At 31.8% G+C, this 23,037-nt stretch overlaps 1 protein-coding gene across 1 annotated transcript in view; it reads left to right on the top strand.

The window, feature by feature from the left end:
• Nucleotides 1-23,037, top strand: part of LOC146994884 (uncharacterized) — a 47,639-nt gene that overhangs the window by 10,235 nt on the left and 14,367 nt on the right. Inside the window, exon 2 of the mRNA XM_085826086.1 lies at nucleotides 5,569-7,068. Within this exon, the coding sequence (XP_085682212.1) occupies nucleotides 5,569-7,068 (1,500 nt within the window). The remainder of the gene's footprint in view (nucleotides 1-5,568; nucleotides 7,069-23,037) is intronic.

The following is a 23,037-nucleotide window of genomic DNA, read 5'->3' as shown; positions in this document are numbered from 1 at the left end:
GATAAACAGATTTTGGAATGAAGAAACAAAGGATATGCCTTTATACATTTTTTTGCAGCAATTCCACTTTTTGTTTGATGGACATCAAAACATGCTTTCACTTTGTAGATTCTTCGGCAGCTCCAGAATCAGAAATTCTTTTTGACATAATCTAAAGTTCAAGCTTACTTTTATAAAATTGCTCTAACAGTCCACAAAAAATAATAAGCTGGATCCATATAGAAGATTAAGGAACAATGCAATCTGCAACATTAACTGAAATAGATAATTAGATAATTTTAGCTTAGCTTATACCGTCCGTTATACATTAAACACGCATACGTAAACGCATATGCGCATGCGCAGAAAGTTTGTAGCTTTGAGGTCCAGATCATTTCAGATTATGGACGTCCAGATTAAAGACTTTTGACTGTATTCTTATAATAGAAAAGGGATGGTCACTGTATGCTGCAGAAAAGCTTCTCGAACAGAAAGGTGATGATAAAGAAAAACTAAGTTATTTTATGAACTTGAGCATACTCTCTATAGCCACACTTGGAAATTTTCATTTTGGGTGTTAAAAATCTATTATCACCTGTGCCACTAAAACGAAAGAAAGGTAAAGTTCAATAGGAAAATTTTTTACAAATAACAGCAAGTTTAACGAATTAATCAAATGAAAGAAAATCCAGAATGACTTAAAATTTACACACATGCTCAGACATTCATACCCAGAATTAAAAAAAAAAATTTTTTTTTTGTCAATAATGAAATTCTGAATTTAGTTTCAGTATTGCATGATAATCAAAAGCAACACTTAAATGTCACTAACATATTTAATGAACTTTTGTCATTATGCAGAATGATACTGGCACAGCTACAACACATTGATTTTTACTTGAAAGAAATGCTCAAATTTTTTTAGTATTAGTCTTCATACTAAAAAAATGCTGGATAAATAGCTCAACCACCATACTCAAATAAAAACTGCTATTTATTGGAAACTTGCCTTTACTAGAAAATCCACGAGCATAGCCTTTATACTTTAATATAATAAATTACATTAAATAAATAAAACTATTAAAAACTAAATTCCATATTTATTCAAATTGGTAGGACCATCTGCTACTACTTTTTTTTTATACTAAAAACAAATAATTATTAAATGATACACATGGCTGGAAATTTATGAATACAGCAAATGACATACTCTTTAATAAATTCATTTCACATTTTGTTTCAATTGATCGATTTACTAGGAAAAAATTTAAATTATGGACATATCCCATATAATTAGCAGAATTCAGTAGTTAAGGTCAAACATTTCACCAATCAGTTTAAGCCTTGAATTTACCAATAATGATATTATAATAAAGGCCTTTTTACGAAAAGTTAACTTCTATGCAATCAAATAAAGCATGTTAACCTGCAAAACAAGGCACAAAGTCAAACTTGAAATCTGAAAAATAGCAGGACTTTTGGGAGAAAGTAAAGATGCTTCGCCAAAAATGGTACAACAGATGCCAAACGGAATATCTCCGCTGGTAACCTTTTACGCTCATCTTCAAAACATATCGCAGCCATTTTTTTTATCAGATTGATTGTTTCTTTCCAGTGGCGTAGCTAGGATTCCAGCGCCCGCGGACAACTGAAGAATTTACGCCCTTTTCTATGTGTCAAGAATGCAAAACATTCATTAAAAAATTTCGTAGCATTAATTTGGCGTCCCCTGGATGCTGCGCCCGGGGACAGATGCCCCTCTTGCCCCACCCTAGCTACGCCACTGTTTCTTTCAATACTGGCATACAATTACATAGAATTTTTACCAGAAAGTTCAATTTTATGCCCTAATGCCATTCGCGGTATTTAAGTTAATTAGGATGCAATCACACAGCTCAGCGAAGGCGAAAATATAGAAAAGATAAAATCAAGGGTTAAATTCATCAATTCTAATGAGAATGCACTAGCGAAGTAAAGTACTGGGTTTTACATAATTCTTAAGTAAGCTTCGTACGAACCGAAATAATACTTGCATTTAAACTTGTATTCCATATTAAAATGTAACTTGAAATTATTGTAGATAATTACTGAATCATTGAGAGAATTAGATTTTTGTAGCGTAGTTTGAGCAAAGAATTACGTGAAATGAGATCACTTGGGTTCACGTGATACGAACCTGCGAATCAGGATGTTGTACCATGAAAGCATAGTAAATTCTTAAATTAATGTTTTTTAAAAAATTTATTGTCTTTTTACAAAACTTTAAACGATATTAAAATGTTCATGCCTTTAAAATAAAAAAAAAACTCTTAGAACCAACATTTTTTGACAATTTTTATGTGTATTATGTATTATGTTGTCGCCAATAAAGTGCGCTTGGCGAGATTTGCGCCGGCGAAACAGAAAAGTACCATACTGATTTATACAGAAATGTTTTAATGCCTTTATTTTTTAAATTGCTTCCAAATGAATTCGTTCTTAATTATATCCAAAAAATTAAAGATTAAAATTGCGATTTAAAAGGTCCACCAGACTTTTCAAGAAATGAAATACTTAGCAGAGAATGCACAGCCTATGTTAATTATAATTCTGAAGAGAAATTCTTGCAATTAGAAAAGCCACTACCTTTCATATTGAAACCTTTTCCCGACTGCGATATTTTAAGTTTAGAAATGAAAAGGCAGATGTTATTTACGTCTGGATAAAAGGTACAGAGTTAAAAACTGCAAGCAAAAAGTAAAATTAGCTTCTATAATTAACAAACATTCGAAAGTGAATTGTTGGGCATTAAAATAACACAAACAAGAACTAATTATCATACTTATTCAAAAAAGGTAGAAAGAGCAAATTCTATATAGACTAAATAAAAATAATATTCACAGGAAAAGTGCACAGCAAAAATGGATGAGAAAAATACACATGTAAGAATAAATTTTCAAACTGATACATATTCAAAAGAACTGCATGACGAACAGCAACAACGAACTAGCTACACACAGAAATTGAATTTTTCTTGAATCATTAAATTTGGCACATAATCAGATAAAATAAAAATTTTCACACGTAAAAGGCAGAATTTTATCCTAGAATATAATAAAAAATTCAGTAATTAAGATCAGAAAATCTTTTACCAATCTGTTAGGCCAAGAACTTACCCGCATTAGTTTTAATGAATATTCTCAACAAATCGCATCTCAATCTGTCAAATAAACTGTGTTAATATGCAAAACAAGATATTAACTAATACAAACAAGAATTGACATATTTATTCAAAAGAGACATAAAGAAGAACAATTTTTACACAAACTAAGTAAAAACGGTACATTTACTTGAAATTTTCTCAAAAATTTACCAGCACAATAAAAAGAGACATTGAGGGAAAAAAAAATAAAAAACAAGAATTAATTTTTATATCTACTCAAAAAAAAAAAAAAAAAAAAATGCAGAATGAGCAGCAGCAACACAAAACAAAGTAGACAATTAAAAATAGTAATTTTAATGAATTGATCATTAATAATGAAATTTTGGGCATATACCACATAATCAGAGATAAAGTACAAATTTTCATACATAAACAGCAGATTTTATCCTACAATATGATTCAGTAATTAAGAGCAGGTAATATTTTACCAATTTGCTAGGCCAAGATCTTACCATCATTGGTTCTAATGCATTTTTCAACGAACAGCACTACACATCTGTCAAATAAACTGCATTAATCTGCAAAACAACACATTAAAAGAACACAACTAATTAACATATTGGCTCAAAAAAGGCATAACGAAGAGCAACTTCTACACAAATTCAGTAAAAATGGCACATTTACCTGAAATATCCTCAATCAAAAGTTTACTAGTAAAGCTTTTACATGTGTTAGAATTTTCGTGGTTACTTAAAAAAAAAAAATGGAAACAGTAACCTCTACGCGACTTAATGAAAATGGCGCATTTATCTAAAAACACGGTAATCGGCCAGAAATCTACCAGCACATAAAACAGAAAATGAGCATGAAAAAATATACGCATGCAAAAATTACTTTTCATATTTAATAATAAATATAAGATATAAAGCAAACACTTACCAGAGAAATAGAAACCTTGGTAATTTGACGAATAACCTTGCGCACATCTAAAAACAAACAACTTCAAATTAATCAAGCAAAATGTGTAAATTTGGAAAACAAGGTATTAAAAATTTATAGTAGAATTTTAGCATACTTACGGATCAAAAACAGACCACTCTTCAACCACAGTTCCCGAAATGAGAATGAGCCGATGACGCCAAATTACTTGGCGAGAAAGTTATTAGTAGATCTTCATGCAACCCAGAGAATCTCGTAACTCCTCCCAATTTTCCCCCCTTTTTTCTCGTGAAGATAACCTGTCAACAACGAATTCCCAATTGTCTTACGTGGTAATAAGGTTTGTTTTCGTTGAAACTGATTTTATTATTTGAATAATTACCGCAGTTATAGTTTTTTTTTAATGTTAGTAGCGGCTGCTTTAAAACTATAATGTGACTCTTTAATTAAAGTTTACTTCATGCTGAAGTGTGATTCATACTGCTTAGTATTCAAATCTTGAAAGCGGATTACTTTTTTCCGTGTAAGCTTTAAGAGTTGTTACTAAATTTCTAACGTGACATGCAACTTCTTCAAGTTATAAATCATTGGGTAGCTACTGTACAGAAGTTTCAGGTAGCATAGCATACCATATGTGACCCAGTTTTACAAATTCCTGTTTAAACATGTATATGTGATCGGGCAAGAAGTGTAATTTTTGTGAACTATAAGAAATTAATTTTCAATTAAACATTATTGGAAATCAAGGCATTCTTAAGGTGTCCTAATAGCAAGCAGCTGATACGTCACATGAATAATTTGTGTTGATCCTTTTACAAAAAAAGAAAAAAGCCTGTTTACATGAGACATTAAATGCTAGAATAAACCAACTTGAAACTACTTTTACCGAAATTTCTGTTTAGCAGCCAGTTTTACATTCCTTCAGAGGGTGAAATTAATCACGAGATGCGTAGCAAGTTATATTAAGAATGTCAGATACAGTTATCAGGAAAGTGCAGAAATTGCATACTTTAGGAGGAGGATGTTCTAGGTTCAGGGTTTGTAACAAGGTAACAAATAATGTTCAAGAGGTAATATTTAAAACAGCACATACATATCCATACTGAACAAAAACCTCATATGTATGAAATTTGTAGCATGTCATGTAGTCGAAAAAGCACTTTAAAGGTGCATATGCTAATTCCCATTGGAGAGAAAGCTCTTAGATGTGAGGTATGTAGACATTTAGTTAAAAGACTAATTCAGACAATCATCTGCTTATTCTCACAGGAGAAGAACCTCATCTATGTGAAGTATTTAAGAAATCATTAAGTAAAAAGATCGGTTTAAACATGTATGTGCTTACTCACGCAGGAGAGAAACCTTATATATGTGAAATATGTAAGAGGATATTTCACTAGAAGGGTAATTTAAACATACATATGCTTACTCACACGAGGGAGAAACTTCATGTAAGAAGTCATTTAAAAAAAAGGTTGATTTAAACAAGCATATGCTTTTTCACACAGGGGAGAAACCTCATATGTGTGAAGTATGTAAGAAGTCCTTTAGTCAAAACTCTACTTTAAACAGCCATATGCTTATTCACACAGGAGAGAAACCTCATGTGTGTGAGTTATGCAAGAACTCATTTAATCACAAGAGAGCTTTAAACTGCCATATGCTTATTCATACAGGAGAGAAACCTCATGTTTGTGAAGTATGTAAGAAGTCATTTAAACAGAAAGAGGTTTTAAACAAGCATATGCGTACTCACAAAGGAGAGAAACCTCATGTGTGTGAAGTATGTAAGAAATTTTTTAGTCAGAAGTCTACATTAAGCAGCCATATGCTTATTCACAGAGGAGAGAAACCTCATGTGTGTGAAGTATGTAAGAAGTCCTTTAGTCAAAACTCTACTTTAAACAGCCATATGCTTATTCACACAGGAGAGAAACCTCATGTGTGTGAGTTATGCAAGAATTCATTTAATCACAAGAGAGCTTTAAACTGCCATATGCTTATTCATACAGGAGAGAAACCTCATGTTTGTGAAGTATGTAAGAAGTCATTTAAACAGAAAGAGGTTTTAAACAAGCATATGCGTACTCACAAAGGAGAGAAACCTCATGTGTGTGAAGTATGTAAGAAATTTTTTAGTCAGAAGTCTACATTAAGCAGCCATATGCTTATTCACAGAGGAGAGAAACCTCATGTGTGTGAAGTATGTAAGAAGTCATTTAGTCTGAAGTCTCATCTAAGCAGGCATATGCTTATTCACACAGGAGAGAAACCTCATGTGTGTGAAGTATGTAAGAAGTCATTTAAGCGGAAGGATCAATTAAACAAACATATGCTTAGTCACACAGGAGAGAAACCTCATGTGTGTGAAGTATGTAAGAAATCCTTTAGTCAGAAGTCTACTTTAAACAGCCATATGCTTATTCACACAGGAGAGAAACCTCATGTGTGTGAGTTATGCAAGAACTCATTTAATCAGAAGAGTGTTTTAAACTGCCATATGCTTATTCATACAGGAGAGAAACCTCATGTGTGTCAAGTATGTATGAAGTCATTTAGTCTGAAGTCTACTTTAAACACCCATATGCTTATTCACACAGGAGAGAAACCTCATGTGTGTGAAGTATGTAAGAGGTCATTCAGTCTGAAGAGCAAGTTAAACGCTCATGCACTTATTCATACAGAAGAGAAACGTCATGTATGTGAAGTATGTAAGAAGTCCTTTTGTCAGAAGACTTATTTAAGCCGCCATATGCGTATTCACACAGGAGAAAAGCCTCATGTGTGTGAAGTATGTAAAAAGTCGTTTAGTCTGAAGTGTAATTTAAACACTCATGCACGTATTCATACAGGCGAGAAACCTAATGTGTGTGAAGTATGCACGAAGTCATTTAAACAAAAGGGTGATTTAAAGAAGCACATGCTTAGTCACATAGGAGAGAAACCTCATGTGTGTGAAGTATGTAAGAAGTCATTTAATCAGAAGAGTAGTTTAAACACTCATATACGTATTTACTCGAGAGAGAAGACTTGTGTATAAAATATGGATAAATTGATTTTTATTAAAGGATTTTTAAGATATGCGTATGGACAGAAGACTGAAATCTGTTATGTATAGAAGAATTCATTTGGACAGCAGAATAATTCGAAAAAATATGCGTTGATTTAAGCAGAAGAGAAGCCTTCAGTCTTTTGAGGAGATGTTAAATTAGTATGTTGTCATAATTAATTGATGGGAAAATTCTTGGTAATAAAAGAGCCATTTAGTGGCAGAGTTTTAGATTTAAAAGTAAACTGGGTGCTGCTGATGCTGTAGAGAAGTTTTTGAATTGTCATTTGATATAAATAAATCATAATCTAGTTATTTTTTAAAAAAAGCAAAAAACTACATTTATGCAAGTTTTATCTCAATTGCATTTTTAACTAATGCTGACTTGAAGCTACATTTGCTTATCTATCCTACCTTAAAGACTCTAAAACTGCTTATACCGACCTTGATTGAAAAAGCTGGGATTGTTGTTTTGTTCAGGATCTGCCATGAAGTGTTTTGTGTTTCTTCCACCTTTTCGGAAATTTGAATTTTTGACCCTAGATATCACTTTTCACAGATTTTTGTATCACTCATATTCAGTGTTACGTCTGTTACCTAGCAAAATGCACTGTTGTGATGATATGATCGTTACCAATTTGACATACTTCTGAGATGCAATTCTGGAGCAGGGCGAAATGCTTCATCCCATATGTGTATTGTAACTTGTATCTTCTTTGTGCTAAAGACATTTCAGAGTTTATCAATGAAAGCTATTGAATTAATGATAGAGATGCCTTTCTTGAACCTGTAATGAAATAATATATTAGATGATTTCTTTACTGTGTTAAAATATTAAAGACCTGCAGTCAAATTAGACAGTTCCATTTTTTTTACATATCTTTTATCTAATGAAATCTATTATCAGGAAATATTCTCAGTATAACTATCCAGCTGCAGTATCAAATGTCTCGAGTGTATAACATTCTAAAAGTGGTATACGGTTATCACATAATACTGATAAAGGGAAATGAGGTCTTGTAAGATAAAATTCTTTCAAATCCTGGACATACCAAGTAGAGCAGTGCAATGTGTGTAAAGTACCTAAGATGACATTTGAAAAAATGAATCAGTATTGTGGTATTTCGATGCAGGTAAGAAACTCAAATATAGTACATATATATTCAAAAACTGGGTAGAAGTTAACAATTGTGTGTCCCTTGTTTTTTTTTTTTTTTTTTTTTTTTTTTTTTTTCGATTTCTTTTAAATGCTAAGATCGGTGCCAGGAAGGCATAATTTTAAGATGGTCGCTAAATAAGAAGTCGAAGAATTGCACAAACCTGGTATCCATGTACATATTGCTCTATTTTCACTTAAAAGAATACTGGAGATTTGCACAAACTAGGCATTGTTTATTGCCTTAGCTTTGTCCATGTACACATTGATCTATTTTCATTTACAATAATCAGGAAACTAAAACAAAGTTAAAACTATCATGGTAAATTGAACAAAATTTGTTAGTAATCGGAGGGCACTCAATTCTACACTAGAGCCAGAAACTTCTATGTTCTTTATGCAGTGTTGAAAGAAACTTGGGTTAGTCTTATGATTATGGTAACTTGGCAAAAATTTGGCGACCAACCCTTCTACAGCAACCTCCTAGTTTTTGTTTGGACGCCATTTTGTTTTCACAAAGTAAAAGCATGTTTTTTTTTTTTTTTTTTTTTTTTTTTTTTTTTTTTTTTTTAACTCAACATTTATTTCCAATAATCCGCTAGCCGAATTACACTTATGCTAGAACTTTAATGGAACAAAAGTGCTTAATTATGATGAAGATTAGGTGCGAAATTGGGAGAAAGTGCAGAATCGCCCACTGCTTGCAGTGTTTTTAAGAATTGCACATGCACAGTATCATCCATGTACACGTTGACCTATTTTCACTTAAAAAAATATCTCAGAATTGCACAAAAATGGCATTGCATACACTCTTGACTTTATCCATGTTACAGTGCTAGAGTCTTAGCTACTAACCTTTATCGGCTAATCTTTGGAATATGGTAACAGATAGTTTGGCGACATTTTGGAGGTGGTAAAATTTACTACCTAGGACTTTGGGAATAATGTGAGAAGTACTCAGTTCTGATTACGCATTATTTTGTGTGAGGGAAATGAGAGATCATGAGATATGTTATGTGACATTAATGGACGAATTACAGTTCTTTAATCGGAAAAGGGGGGAATTTTGGAAAAATATCTGCAGTACTATAGTATTTTGTATTAAGCTTCATTGTGTGTTGTGTGAAAGAGTGTTGATTAATTTTTGGATCGCATGGCGCTATCTAAAGTGAATTCTAAATTTTTAATGTGTTTATCTGATAATCCAAAAGAATTGGTTGAATGGTGTATGAGTGTAATTTAATTGCGGATAAGTATGAATGTCCAACATGTGGGAATGAAATGAGATTGTGTGAAAGGAAGGATGTTACAGACAAGTTTGAATGGCGGTGCAAGAAATCTGGTGAAAATGGACATTTTGTGATCCGCCATGCACTCAAGATTCTGTAGAAGATTAGGTAAGTTAGTATTTTTAATCATTTGAGGATATTATTTTTATGCATTGTTCTAAATGTAAGGACTAAATAAATTAATATGGTATTATTGGAAAATTGTTATTAGCAATGATTTAGTTTAAAGTAATTAGGATTGTAAGCTAATTTTTATTAATTTAATGTATGTGCTTATTTATATTTTAAGTAGTGTTTTTAATTTAATTATATTTTAATTTAATGATCGTGATTTTGTGAGTTATATGTTTGTAGGAATTTGGTATACGTTTTAGTTGAAGTAAACGGGCATGGAAATAATTTAAATATTTGATACTAAGTATTTGTAATGGTTGCGGTATGAATTCGTTGGTGACGTTTATAATATAATAGATGATTTAGAGGTAAAAGTTTTTGGATATTTTATTTATTTTATATGTGGAAATGTTCATATTTGGAAAGGGTAAATACTTTTTCGCGATCAAGTAATTTCATATATGTTCTTTTTATTGGGTTTAAAGATTGAGAAAATTGTCATGTATTTTCGTGAAATTTTTCTAATTTATGAAAAAAAAGCAGTGTACATGGATATAGTGAAGAGTGTGCGCAATGCCATTTTTGGGCAATTCTGGGATTTTTTTAAGTAAAAATAAGTCGACGTGTACATGGTTTAGTGATATTTTAATTAAATGATAGTTATTTTGTGAATTTTATGTTTGTAGAAATTTGGTATACGTTTAAGTTGAAGTAAACGTGCATGGAAATAATTTAAATATTTGATACTAAGTATTTGTAATGCTTGCGGTATGAATTCGTTGGTGACGTGTATAATGTAATAGATGATTTAGAGGTAAAAGTTTTTGGATATTTTATTTATTTTATATGTGGAAATGTTCATATTTGGAAAGGGTAAATACTTTTTCGCGATCAGGTAATTTCATATATGTTATTTTTACCGGGTTTAAAGATTGAGAAAATTGTCATGTATTTTCGTGAAATTTTTCTAATTTATGAGAAAAAAGCAGTGTACATGGATATAGTGAAGAGTGTGCGCAATGCCATTTTTGTGCAATTCTGGGATGTTTTTTTAAGTAAAAATAAGTCGGCGTGTACATGGTTTATGTGTATATGTTATTTTGAAAAACGCGTAAGGAGTATGGTATTGTGCACTTTTTCCCAATTTTGCTGTGAATATTTGTCATGATTAAGCAGTTTTGTTAGATAAAATTTCTAGCATAAGTTTAATTCGGCTAGTAGATTGTTGGAAGAAGTGTTCAGTAGATAAAAAGAAAAGAAACATGTCTTTACTTCGTGAAGACAAAATGGTGGCGGAAAAAAAAAATAGAGGGTTGCTGTAGGAGAGTTGGTCGCCAAAAAATCGCCAAGTTACCATAATGTAAAGATCAACCAAAAAATTGTATAAAATAGAAAAAAACGATAATATTAAAATGGCTCCAACTTTATCAAGGAAAGTTTTATTTCCGTCTTCTATAGAGGAACAGAATGTAAGTACTGCTATTAAACTTTTTGATGAAAAGCCTTTAGCTGCTCTGCAAATTGAATCGCAGAATAATAGAACTCGGTATGGAAAAGATGTCTTGAGAACTAAACATTTTATTGATGTAATTTTAAAGTGGTAGAAAATTGTAAAAGTTAAACACTCTAAAAAAGCCTTACAGTTTCGATATGTATTTATGCAGCCTATAAGGACAACAGAAGATAAAAGCTTAGAATGTTTATCACAGTTTTGTACGTGGCTTATATCATGGAACGATTTTTGCCCAACAACAAAAAATTGTAAGTCACAAATTGGGAAAACTGTCAAAAGAAGCCCAAGTTGCTCTTCTCCATACAACAGCAACATTGAATGAACTTTCAAAGTATTTGTTAAAAGAATTTAAATTACCTTATATTCCTTCAGGAAAATTTCAGACAGATAACCTTGAGGGACGTTTTGGTCAATTTCAACAAATGAGTGGCTGTAATTATAATGTATCCTTACAGCAGATTATAGAGTCGGAAAGAAAACTAAAATTAATTAGTTTGCTTAAAATGCAATTTCTGAGAAAGGTTCATTTATTTTACAACATTTTTCTTGTAATGATATTGAAGATTTTAATGATGATCAACTTATTGATAAGGAATTTGGTGATGTTTTGCATCAATCCAACGATGTTAATGTTACAGAAAAAGATACAATGTGTCTAATTTACATTTCTGGATATGTTTGTAGATCTGTATTGAAGCATATAAATTGTAATCTCTCCAGGAAAAAATTAATTCTTGACAAAGAAATGATAGTTGAATATTGGGAAGATTTTGCGCACTTAGCTGCTATTGATCGAGGTGGTTTATTTTGGCCAACAGAATTCGTGCTTTTCATTAATACCTCTGCATTTAAAATATTTTCAATCCTAATATCTGAAATGTATGAGAAGTTATATATTTCATCAAAAAATCAACATTCTATATTAATAAGTCTAATCACAGAGAAAGTTGAAAACAGGATTATTTGGAATGATAGTATTTGTGAATGTGGCAAATCATTGCATGATTTGTTGAAAAGTTGTGTCACATGCATTTCCAATATATTGCAGAATATTTACTGTAAGGTTAAAAATAACAATTTAAAGGAAACCGATGACCAAAAAAGAAAAATGGGTAAATTAAATAATTCTGGAATTTAGGTGAATTTTTTATGTAATTTTAAAGTTAAATAATTAGTATTTGCAAACTGTGCATAACTGAGCCATAGAAACTTGCTGCTGCCTACTAGTGGCTGAGTGGTAAAATAGCTGAAAACTGATAGTTTGGTCTGGAGTTCCAAACTCGGCGAACGGGCTGGCTGATAATTACCTTATACGGGCAAATAGAATTGATAATTACCTTATATGATCAAATAGAATCAAAAGTTAATTAAGTTTGAAAATATTGACAAGTGTGATAGAAGCTGATGAACCAACAAAAAGGAAGATGTTAATTTTAAAAGTGAAATAAAAACTTGGGAAGTATGGGATGATAATGCGATAGCAAGAAATCTAATGAATTAGACTGTGACAGCTCCATAAGCATTTAAATATGTGAATGAACAGAATACAAAGAAATGATGGGAGAAAATAAAAAATGAAATGGCGGCAAGAACAGAAGATATTCATATCAAATGTAGAAAGAATTAGCTCAACTGAAAATGAGTCAAAACGAATCTGTAGATGCTTACATGAATACAGCTGTAATTCTGAAAAGTAAAAGCATTCAAGTTGGGATGAAATAAGAGATAAAAAATTAATTTACCTCATACTAGAAGGACATTAAAGTTGATTGTTGTTAAAATTATCAAAAGTAATAAAGAGAAAGATATAGCTTCAATTATACAAGTTTTAAGATAAACAAATTGTAGATCATGATTTAAAAGCAATTTTTACCAAAACTAAAGCAGAAGAAAAGACGAGCGAGAACAGTAAAAAAAGATTATGTAGTATGATGTATGAAATGATAGAAGAACTAAGTTCCATGGAGGCTCATGAAGTCTGGAAATTAGTTGAAAGATCTATCAATAAGAAAATTACGATGTTTACGAAAACTACAAAATAAGATTTTTGATGTAAAAACTGCATATTTAAATGGATACTTGAATAAACCAATTTATATGGAACAACCACCTGGATTTAAATCAGATTCAGACTGTCAAGCATTAATAGATTGGATAAAAGAAAACAAAACAAAGTAGTAGTTCAAGGCACATTAATCGAAATCCTTTGCCGTAAGCCAAATCAACTAGCTAAATCATGTTTATTTTTGTAGACCTCAAATCAGGGGCTACAATGATAAGCCTGTTTTGGCATTCATATTTCAAAAATTTGAATGGCAAACTTTTTGTTGATGTGAATTAATGATGTTTAACTTAATAATTAATATCTTATAACATTGTAATGATATGCTGGATTTTTCATTGCTTAATACTGCATGCATCTTTTACTATTTGTCTATTATTAAATAAATTTACAGTGTATATTTAATCAGATGTTCTTTCATAAGAATTTTTTATAGCATGATATGGTGCTCATTGGGGTAGATTGCATAGTTATGATCTCACTTTGTTTTCAGGGAATTTTATAATATATTTTTGGATATGCTACAAGATTTCTCGTATAATGTTCATGCTTTAGAACATCTTTAAAATAAAACTTTTTTTGTCATATATTTCCCAAAATGTTCACTTGTATGTTTATAATTAAAAAGTACCTTAAGATATTGGATTAAATGTTGAAATGTTTTTATGAGAAAGAAAAAAAAATGGCTTTTGCTTCAATACAATTGCATGTAAAATCATAAATGTAAATCAAAATTTTATTTAAATTAATATGTTTATGAATTTTGTTGTGAAATATCACATATCTTTTTAATACTTAAGCAGTATAAATCAATCTAATTAATTTAAGCAATACAAATTAATGTAGTAGTATGTGGTGTATAAAGAGTTTAAATATTTTTAAAAGAAAAAAAAAAGAATGTCTAAATTAATTGAATACTAAGCATCTGTAAACTATATGCATTTTGGTATATAGAATGATATAGATGATATATTGTAATATCAGTGAGTCGTAGAAACTTATTCAAGTTTATGAAGTTTATTTTTGTGGACCTCGCATCAGAGTCTGCAATAATAATGTTCCATTATTAATATTTAAAAAATTCAAATGACAACTTATTGCAGAAGTGAAATGATAATTTCAACTGGCTAATGAGTATCTTATACTATCGTAATGACTCGCAGGATTTTTCATTGCTTAATATTGTGTATTTTTAATGAGATGTATTAAGAGTGTATTTTTAATAAGATTTTCTTTCATAAGAATTTTTTGGAGCATGATATGATGCTCATTGGGATTGATTGCATAGCTATGATCTTGCTTTTTTTAAGAAAACTTGAAATATATTTTTGAATATTCTGTGTAATGTTTTTGCTATAAAACATCTTTAGAATGAATCTTTTTTCAATATGTAAACTAAACTTCAGATATACTTTTAATATATTAATGTATTAATAAGATTTATGTATTTAACTTAATGTCCACATGTGTATTTATTATTAAAAAGCTTCTTAGGATCTCTGATTGAATCTTGAAAAGTCTTTATGGGAATAAAGAAAAGAAAGAGTTCATTTTGCTTCAATATCATTGCACCAAAAACAATTATAAAGCAATATTATATTAGAATTAATGAATTGATATTAATTTTATTATGAAATACTATATGTGTTTGTTTAGTATTCAAGCAGTATAAATCAGTCTTCATAATTTAAGCAATATAAAATCATCTGAGAGCTTTAACATATTTTTTCTTTTTATTACAAAATGAAAACATCTCATGTTTAGTTCATTACATATGTTATATTTTCATTGCTATTATCATACCGTATAATTTTTATAAATAATTTTTGTGTCCATTTTATTTCCGTATAAAAGTTCAGATATGTTTCAGTTTAATTTAAATCAGCTCTGCTAAATTTACAATATCACTCAAATCTTATTTTTATTTTCTGTTTAATAAATCGGTATTTAGTATTTAAATATCATTACGATGTAACATAGTACGTTATTATTCCTAAAATTCGAAATATTAGTTGTAAAAATTAATTTGACTTGACTTTTGTGTTGGAAATAAAACGCTGCGCACTACATAAATGAAACAGTCGGCTGCGTCTACCGTGGGAACGATAGCCTTCGATTGTGACGTCACAAATCGGTGGAGCAGGCCTGTAGATATCTAGTTGGCCTTGGATTGAGCAACTTTGACTAGGTGGCGGTCTTGGCGAGTTGCGTTTTTTGATGGTTCGAATTTCACGGCAAATATTAAAACACATTTTAAATCCTTGACATCGGCAATTCTCAGATTTCTCTGTATCGCATGATCTGCGATACTAACGATGAAGTGCTGAAAGACAGTATTTCCTTTATTTCTGTTGGGCAGTGCGAAAAAGCTTCCTGGTTTTCTGTTAGCGAGGGGTTAACTGAAGCCTGCTATAATCTTCTAAACACTCTTCTCCAAAACAAAACTCCAACGCCCCGGATACAGCTTTGATGGCTAGCCTGTGGTTTTCTGGGAGAGCTTGAAGCATATCTGCCAAATCTGCTCTCAAAGATACGGCAAGATGACAGACGTTTGCTTCGGAATCCCATCCATTTGCGTTTTCCATTGTAGAAACCTGCGTCTTGTACACTTGCTGGGACGTTTTTCCATCATATATGTAAACATCTAATTAAAAGCAGTGAAATCTGCCAACAACTAAGTTATTCCTTTATCTCTCTTGTCACCTGTATCGAACTACCACTTCTAACAGTAAAGCTTGTTGCGCGTTTACTGATTGGTAGTGGACTAAATGACACAGAATCGATGATAGCCTGATAGAATTGACTTTTCCAAGAGAAACATTTTAATAGTTCCGAGGCGTTCCACAAATATACCCGTAGAGCTCTTTTAAGTACAAGAGTCCGCAATCAGTAATTACCAGAAGAACCTACTCGGAACAATAAATACAACACAATGCAAAGCGAATCTAAAGAGCCAAGTTCACACGGAGATATCTCAATAATTCGAAGTCAGCTCGTAATTGAAGAATTGAGAACTGTTATTACCAGTATTGAATTAATCCTGTGTTATGAGGCAAAACGCGATTTTAAGAGACCTGCCAATATACTGCCGTTGATCAGCTCATGACTTCTGAAATTTAATAACGTATAAAATCGAGATTTGACGCCATCCAGGTTCATATAGTTTTAATCCGGCCGCAGAAAAATATCTACTACTTTCCATTTATGGAAGGCTTGAATTGGTTTGGTTCACTTGCTACCGCAAAGCACACGATAGCTATCTACAATCATGCTCTAGATCACATTTTTTAATTACGTTCCTGACAGCTTTAGCCGTGAACAGCAAAACGAAGAAAGAAATTAAACACAGAATCCAACACTAGAAATAAGACAACAACAACTTATTCCACAATAACAGCTCTGCCTGAAATAGGCAAAGCAAGTACGTTTAATTTAATAAAATATAGAACACTCACATCTTTGTACCTACCTTTAATGTTAAAATATATAGGACGCAAAAGTGTACTTGAAAAGTAGTAAGTAATGAACTAGTTAATTTTGCTTTTCCTCGTGCGTATTTGAATTGAAACTTACTTTCATGTCAGAGGCATTTAATGAAGAGATTAATTTTTTTTTTAATTTGAAGAACCATATTTCTGAAGCTTTTAACAGTCCTTAAAAAGGTTTCTATGAAATATGCTAATATTGATCCATAGCAATGAATGAGAAAAATCATGTATGTGTTTTGAAAGAGAAACGAATAATTTCTGAGATTTTCTGCAAGACCGAATATCAAATTCCTTATAATAATCTTTACAAATGTGACATAATTTACGTGACTGAACTAGGTACGGAAAACTGATTCAAACTGTAAAAAACTTGGCTGCATTTTGTTACAAGATTTTATTCTAAAATATTTTTTTATCAACATGTCTGCAATCAAGTTGTTCACAAGACTTCATTCATCATTCTGCAACCTGCTGTAAACGTAAAACATAGTAATGAAAATAAAATATTCCAAGTACGTTCACAATCAACAATCAAATCTATTAATATTTATATATAAGTTGGTAGATTTTCAAAGGCGTTACTCACCTTCGTTTTCAATAGTAATTCAATTTAATGTAAAACTGGACACAAAAGTATTATAATCATAAAATATCTCCAAATTATTGCTATAAAAATTTGTGTTGTGATTCACTGAAGGGAAAATGTTTATGCTGCTCGCGTAAAATTGCTTTAATGGCTTCAGACTGTTAGCTTTTGGTATTAGTGTATTTTTCGTACTATGAAATGCTAATTCTTTACAGAGTATCAGTCTACCAGATCATGAACTCTACTGTGTTATATCAGCAACCCGAAAATTACATTCTTTTTATTAACCTGAGAATGCTTAAAACGATCGGGAGACTAATTTGCAATCTATGTTCTCTTGAGCTGCGTAAATTATATTACAAAGCTAAACTATCTGCGAACATGCGATTTAATGTCCAACATGCATTTTGATCTTAATTTGTTAAAACACTTGTGCGCTTGAAAACTATTTAACTGTTATCGAAAAGTACGTTTGATGACAATAATGACGTTTGACGTTTGATGAATAAAAATTCATTAAGCCATTCTTGTGGTTTATAATGGAAAATATAACACAAATCTAAATCGATCACTTGTAATAAAAATAGTTGTTACTAATCTCACTTTTCTGTATCAGATCAGATCCACGAAATTTATCTCTGCAAGGAATCAAGATTGCGCTTGTCCTTGGTAAACACCTTACCCATCATACAGTAAGAGTACGACTTTTCTCGGTTCTACCCCCAATTTTGAAGGATAGTACCTTGCGGTGACGCGTTCCAGAATTTGCGACCCCCTTTTTCCTTACCTTCAACCGCTTGAGAGAACTTCCGGCTTGTCGAATATTTAGAGTGTCCCATGCCGGACAGACACTATATATTTACAAACATCCATGCCTTGTCTGGGATTTGAAGCAGGGCGTTTCGGTGCGGCACTCAACGTCGCTAACCACTATGCCGGGAGGCATAAAAATAAAACGACAATAATGAGGCTATTCTCTCTTGCACTTCAATTTCAAGTATTTATAAATAAAACGTTTATAAAAAACATATGATAGGTCTACATTAGAATTGAGCCCTTACGTAGCTTACCAGTAGCACAGCCACTATCTAATTCTGACCGTCAGTTGCAATTACCAGGAGGTACCATTTGAGGCAGTGGCAAACACTCGGCTAGCCGAGCTAAACTCCTTTTAAGCTCCGCGGCACTGAGTTTAAATTTTTAAAACGTTCTAATCTTAGCAAGCATTGTGACACGAAGAATGAGAGAACACCTCTAAAAGGAGGAATTACAGAATCATTTGAATAGTTGTCACAAACCATCTGAACGTGAAATTCCTTTCTGCTTGTCACAAACTCAAAATTTGCTTGTTTTGAACAGAAGGTTGCAGATGGAAATAAATTAATCCTATTCGTTATTTAAAAGCCCGAGGACTTAATTTAATGACGATATACTTCGAAGAAATTGATGTCTGCGTGACAGAACACCGGAGACGTGTGTTTGAGATATAACCTGGTCCAGCCCTGGTTATATCCTTTCAGGAAACATCGTCGAATTTCTAGGACACCAACCAAGCGGGCGAAGCGCCGCTGTCCCATCCGTGCTTTACACATAACGCGGGGCGAAGGAAACTCTCAGTCAATAAAAAGCACGATGTCATCTTTGCAACCGGGCACGACACTGGTCACAACGGTTAAAGTCGCTGTGGTGTTTCATCTGCTTAGTCTGTCAGTCAGCAGATGACCATATGGAGCATATACCCCAAGGAAAGCATCATACCTAACCATGCTGCGATTCCGCTATCAAGGAACAGATAATATAGTACCATATGGTTTCTGCCGCGCCTGAACTATCCTCCGAATGAACGGAAGTTATTTTATTCGATGAAGACTGATTACACACCCCATGACCGACACTGCCTAAGTACAGATCCTGCCAGAAACTTAAACGGTGTTCTCACGATGAACCCCGGTGGAGGGGTCAGCGTGACAGTTTTACGCCTATATTTTGCGGATACAATGCTTAATTTTTACTTCTCGCCAAGAGAAACCTGAGACTTTACTCGCAGGTAATCGAAGTAATCGTTCTTCTTATACTCTACACTTCTTAGACTTTACTTATTTCTACAAATGTCTAAATATGTAAAATGTGTAAGTTTATGGATTTCACTTAATAATTGAGCTTGATTTATGTAATTCAAAAGTAAGGGAAAATTTGTTCAAATTTAAAGTTCACACTTTCGAGTAGAAAAATGTTGATATACATTATCTTCATAAATTTTATTAAAATAATTTTTAATTGTATTTAAATACAAAATCTAAGATAACATGTATAATGGAAATTAAAAAATAACGAGAAATATATTGGAAATCCTTGAATTTATTTCGTAGCCGTGAAAACAAATTTATTCGCGAAATCTCTTAAACTTTCCTAAAATTTGCGAAATACGCCGAGGAAGCAATTTCTCAATAAAATTGCTTCAAAGTATGCTTTCGAGATTCCTCGTCTGTAAAATTGCTGTCTTATCTATTACAATATCCTCTAGGTCTACATATTTTAAAGATTATTTTAGAGTGAGAAGGAGCTAGAACTATAGCTAAAGCTTCGGGATTTTAAAAATGGTACTTCCACGTTCAAAAAGAAATTGATAATCAACCTAGTAAACAATTATGTCAAATTATCCTTAATTTCGCACCCGATTGTCTCAGTTTAAACGAAGATTCTTAAGATACTGTTCATACCCATAGCAGTTGCATCTGAGCTCGTATTCTTAACCTCTCTTTTAGAAACTTTTTGCAGCTGAGATGAAGTGAAAGGAAATAGATGAAGCACTGACTAAAATAAGTACTTGAATCCCTGCTGCAAAAAGTTCCTATTTTAGTAATCATCTTAAGATAGTTCATTGTAACCTGAACAATATTTTGGTAATGAAATATATATGTTCGCAGTAAATTCCATATCACACAGATATTCTTCGCTAGACCTTTTTTTTATGTTCTGCAAAATTTTAAAGTATACTTACCTCAGCATACAAGCACATTGCTATTTAAGCATTCGTGCAGTATGATCAAACCTATCAATCATTTAGCGGACTTATCACCGAAAACAATTATCCAAAGAGCACCGGAAAAGGCGAATCACACTCGAGATAGAGGAGAAATTCAGCTCCAGGTTTGCTAAAGAATATCTCAGAGAATGGATCCAAAAGTCACTCAGTCTTTCTTCTATTAATATCTTCTCTAGAGATCTTCTCCTCTATAGCAGTTTGCGCTCACCAGTGGCCGAGCGTTAAAATGGCTGAACGCTGGTAGTTCCCAGCTGTATTCGATTTCAGGCGAAAGAGACGATTTCTTCCATGTGCAACGTTTCCTTTACAAAGCAGTTTCCTTTACAAAGTCCTCTACGATGGCATTCTTCTCCTTAGTCATATGAACTTAGTGCTTTGAGATAGACAACTAAATGAAACCATACTAAAGGATAGAAGTTCAAGTGCCTCTATGCCGCATAGAAACTATACACGTAACGAGGAGCCGTGCCTTCTTCGGGATTCGATCACGAATACAAAGCTTTGGCAACCGCATTCCCTGTCTCCATACCAGAAATGGGACCAACAGAAATATTTTAAAGGTCTTTTGAGGTCAGTAGGTAAAATAAATTTATAGATTATCCTTGTAGTCACATTATAATCATAGTGGGAGAACGATATATTTTCATTATAATCTTGATCAACATTTGAAAGGTAATAAAAGAATAAAATTGGGTGCAAGCTTTTTTGCAGATTTCACTTTGGCTGCCAAGAAACAAAATTTACATGGGTACGAAACAGAATTAATGGCTTTGATAATTCCTTAAAAATTAAAGCAATATTCACTAACACACTCCAACGGTCCTAAATTTTCACATTTGTTTTTTACACTTTTATTACAACCTGTATAATGATGATTGAAATCTCAATATTTAAGAGGAAAAAAATCTTGTAACAAAATGGAGATCAATATTATCGCCGTAAATTCAATTTTCCGTACCTGAGTCACGTAAATTATGTCAGACATATAGAGATTAATATTAAAACATTAAATTTGAGATATTCTCGTTCATTGGTGATACTGCTGTGCTGTTCTGAGTGTCTACTGCCTGAGAATTACTTCCCAGCATGGACCTTATAAGAGATAGACTAAATCAGTGGGTGGGGCGCGCGTCACCGGCATGTCGACAAGAAAGAGTAGGGACGATCTGGTTTACTTTAACACTGAAACCTATGGCAGTTGTATCACATTACTCTTTTTAATTATTAAATGTGATACGCTGTATACTAATGATACGCTGATGTGATACGCTGATGAGATAGATACTGATGATGCTATAAATGTGATACGCTGATGAGACTATGAAAGCCACAGTTTTTTCCAAATAGGATTTAATATATCTCATTAAAGCACTTCTTACTGCATTTCGCGCATTTTTTTCATGCGTAATTCTTATACAAACATCTTTTGGTAAAAACTCTAAGCACAAAATTTATGAACTTAATTTGGCGTAAAAATAAAGTAAAATTAAATAAGATTGATAGTACGTGATGCTTTGAAATAAATAAGGTAAAATTAAACAAGATCTGATATTTTTTTTTAAATTTAATGAACATTTTCAGGCAGTGATTTTCAAAAGAATAATAACATTACAAAACGATTATTTATTTTATTACATCATCATTAAATTATTAATATTAAAGTGGATTACTTATTTTAGTATTTTAAAAAATTTGGAGCATAAAATTTTCTAAGTGTCATGAAGGGGAAAAAAGATAAAAAAAAATCTAGAAGCACTCAGATTTTATATTAAACCCAAAAGGAACCTTTTTTTTAACGTTTTGTATGTTACCTATATTTATTGAATATCATGTTCTTCGCCCGTAAACCACATACATTTGAAAATAGCATATCTTTAAAATTTCCGCACTGATGATAAAACTGTTGTTTTCCGTACAGTGCTCTCTCTAAACTCGTTGAGTTTGTTAATCAAAAATTCGTTAATGTTTTACAAAATATGAAATAGATTAAAACAATTCGAAATTCGGCAGTTCAGATGCCCATGTTCGGGTGGAGGATTCAAAATTTGAATGGCTCTAGATACTGTCGTTTTTGTCACAGTGCGAGAAACACACATGTATTCATGCAGATTCTTCATTATTTAATTTCTATATTATAAATTACATATAAATTATAAATTACATATAATACAGGGCGATAATATTTTGTAACAACAATTTAGATACGGACACGGAGACACGGACATTTATAGTAAAACAGCGCAAAATGCCGCTTCGAAACTAACAGCCTTTCTAGGCTACCGCCTCTTCGGGCTAATAAATTAAATTAACAGTAAATAAAAAAAATCTTATGCAGAATTAAAAATAAATTTAAAAAATAATCACTATAAAATACAAGCAAAGTTAATTATTACGGTTAAATACAATTTTAATATTAGAATTAAATGTATAAAAATTTTTAAGGAGTCAAAAGTGTTAATCACTATGATGTATTAGGAAATATAATTGAATTTATAAAAATTTATATACCTTTATAGAAATTGTTCTATGATACTCATCTATAATTTAAAAAAAAGCAGCACAATTTAGAATTTTAAACAAAACTTTCAAAAACTCGTTTTTAAATATTTTAGTTTTTTTACTTATTTACACCAATAAAAAGCATAAAAATTGCAAGAGAAAATTGCTTGTTTTA

This window comes from Stegodyphus dumicola, chromosome 10 (genome assembly GCF_044657685.1).
Source record: "Stegodyphus dumicola isolate Sdum_Otavi_A_Nest chromosome 10, ASM4465768v1".
Lineage (NCBI taxonomy): Eukaryota > Metazoa > Arthropoda > Arachnida > Araneae > Eresidae > Stegodyphus > Stegodyphus dumicola.
This window is presented reverse-complemented; position numbering and strand designations above follow the sequence as displayed.